The sequence below is a fragment of the Helianthus annuus genome, chromosome 2, assembly GCF_002127325.2.
Source record: "Helianthus annuus cultivar XRQ/B chromosome 2, HanXRQr2.0-SUNRISE, whole genome shotgun sequence".
In the NCBI taxonomy this organism is placed as follows: Eukaryota; Viridiplantae; Streptophyta; class Magnoliopsida; order Asterales; family Asteraceae; genus Helianthus; species Helianthus annuus.
Genome location: NC_035434.2, coordinates 40,732,742 through 40,734,907, shown reverse-complemented (window position 1 = coordinate 40,734,907; position 2,166 = coordinate 40,732,742). Strand labels below are relative to the sequence as shown.

Genomic DNA, 2,166 nt, shown 5'->3' with positions numbered 1-2,166 from the left:
AATGCCTTATACACGTGTGTTTGTTTGATCTAGTTATAGATTTAAAGGGTGTTAATAGGCACGTCTGCCTAGGTATGATTACCTACAGTTTTCAAAATGGGACGCTTTCGTCCGTCTTTCATTGGATCTTCAGGGGGTTTATACTCCCCTTCATAGATTGTTTACAAAAGGTTTACTTTCTGGGGGAAAGTCCCCATACACATAGTTTTTCTACAACAAAAGTGGCTCTTGGCCGTTTTCTCCTGGGGGCGTGCCCCTTATATGTAATACTTCCTGAGCTGCATCAGGTTCCAGGTCCTGGGGACCTCTTTTCCTTCCAAAGTCTCCAACTTGCACGTTCCCTTCCCGTTTGCCCACGCGACTCTATATGGGCCTTCCCAGTTAGGTCCCAACTTCCTGGTATTTTCTTGTAGACTGGCCTCATTGGCTCTAAGGACTAGGTCCCCTGGGACGAGGTTGAGCTTCTTCATCCGTGTGTTGTAATAGCTTGCCAGGAGTTTTTTGTAGTGAGCTTCTTTCACTGCTGCTACCTCCCTTCTCTCTTCCAGTAAGTTCAGGTTCATTCTTAGATCCTGCTCGTTCTCCTCGTCCCTCAGCTTCATCCGGGCGGTATGGGATCCGATTTCTGCAGGGATCATGGCTTCCGTCCCGTATGTAAGACTGAATGGGGTCTCCCCATTGTAACTTTTGGGAGTGGTTCGGTATGCCCATAACACAAATGGAAGTTCTTCTAGCCAGCCTTTCTGTTTCCTCCCAAGCCTGCCCTTCATTCCCTTGATAACGCTTTGGTTGGCCCTTTCTACCAACCCGTTACTTTGGGCATGGGTTACAGAGGTGAACACCTGTTGGATTCTCATTTGTTCGCACCATGGCTTGAGGGGTTTCCCGGCGAACTGCACCCCGTTGTCACTCACCAGTTCCTTCGGGACCCCATACCTGCACACGATGTTATCCAGTACAAACCGTCTCATTTGATCTCCGGTGATTTTTGCCAGGGGTTTCGCTTCGATCCACTTAGTGAAATAATCAATGGCCACCACCACGTATTTGACCCCCCAGGGCCCTCCGGGAAAGGTCCGATTATGTCGATGGCCCATTTTTGGAATGGCCAAGATGTCGAGACTGGGATCATAGGGTGTTTGTGCTGATGGGTTATTGGTGCATGCACTTGGCAGTTATCACACTTCTTGATTTCTTCAGATGCCGTCTCGTACATTCGTGGCCAGTAGAATCCTGCATTCATTGCCCTTCTTACAACCGTTCTTGGTCCTGAGTGCATTCCACAGATTCCCTCGTGCATTTCCCTGATCACATATTCGGCTTCTTCCATGTCTATGCACTTTAGGGATGGACCCAGGTACGACCTTCGGTATAGCTCTTCCCCAATCAGTTCATATTGTAGGGCTTTGACTCTTACCTTTCTGGCCGCCCATTCCCCCTCAGGTAAGGTCCCGTCCCGGAGGAATTTAACAATTGGAGTCATCCACGTTTCTTGGGAACCTTCGATTGTGGCTATTTCCGCTACATCCAGGGATGGGGATGTCAGGACCTCTACTTTGACCTCCTTCGCGAGGTGGTCGAATGCTACTGAAGCTAATTTGCTGAGTGCATCAGATTTCCTGTTTTTCCCTCGAGGGATGTACTCCAGTTTGAAAGTTCTAAATGCCTTAGCTGTCTCTTTAACTTTTGCCACATACCGAGCCATGATGCTATCCTTTGCTTCATATTCCCCCTGATACTGCTTCACTACCAACTGTGAGTCGGTACTAGCCTCCACGTGTTTTGCTTTCATCTTCTGTGCCAATCTCATCCCTGCTAGGAGGGCTTCATATTCGGCGGTATTGTTGGTGTTTTCGAAATCCAGCCTTAGAGCGTATGTCAGTTCAACCCCCTCGGGGCTTATCAACGTGATGCCTGCACCATTCCCTTCTTCACTGGATGCTCCATCAGTGAACAACTTCTAGACGGCTTCGTCCTCCCTCTTTCTTTCTTCTTCCTCCAAAGTTTCCCACTTTTGTAGTTCCCTCTCTTCGTCCTCGGGTACTTCTGCTAGGAAGTCAGCCAGTATCTGTCCCTTCGTGGTTGTCCTGGGCTTGAACTCCAGAGAGTGTTCTCCTAGTTCTACGGCCCATTTAGCCAATCGTCCCGACTGTTCCGGTTTTCTAA

The 2,166-nt window shown here is 48.8% G+C and overlaps 1 protein-coding gene across 1 annotated transcript; it reads right to left on the bottom strand.

Annotated features, from left to right (window-relative positions):
• Positions 1-257: 257 nt before the first annotated feature.
• Positions 258-1,810, bottom strand: LOC110888721. Its single transcript, XM_022136232.1, has 2 exons — positions 1,215-1,810; positions 258-936 (listed from the first exon to the last, which is right to left on the bottom strand). Exons 1-2 carry the CDS (start codon positions 1,808-1,810, stop codon positions 258-260), a joined length of 1,275 nt encoding a protein of 424 aa, XP_021991924.1.
• Between the last annotated feature and the right edge of the window lie 356 nt (positions 1,811-2,166).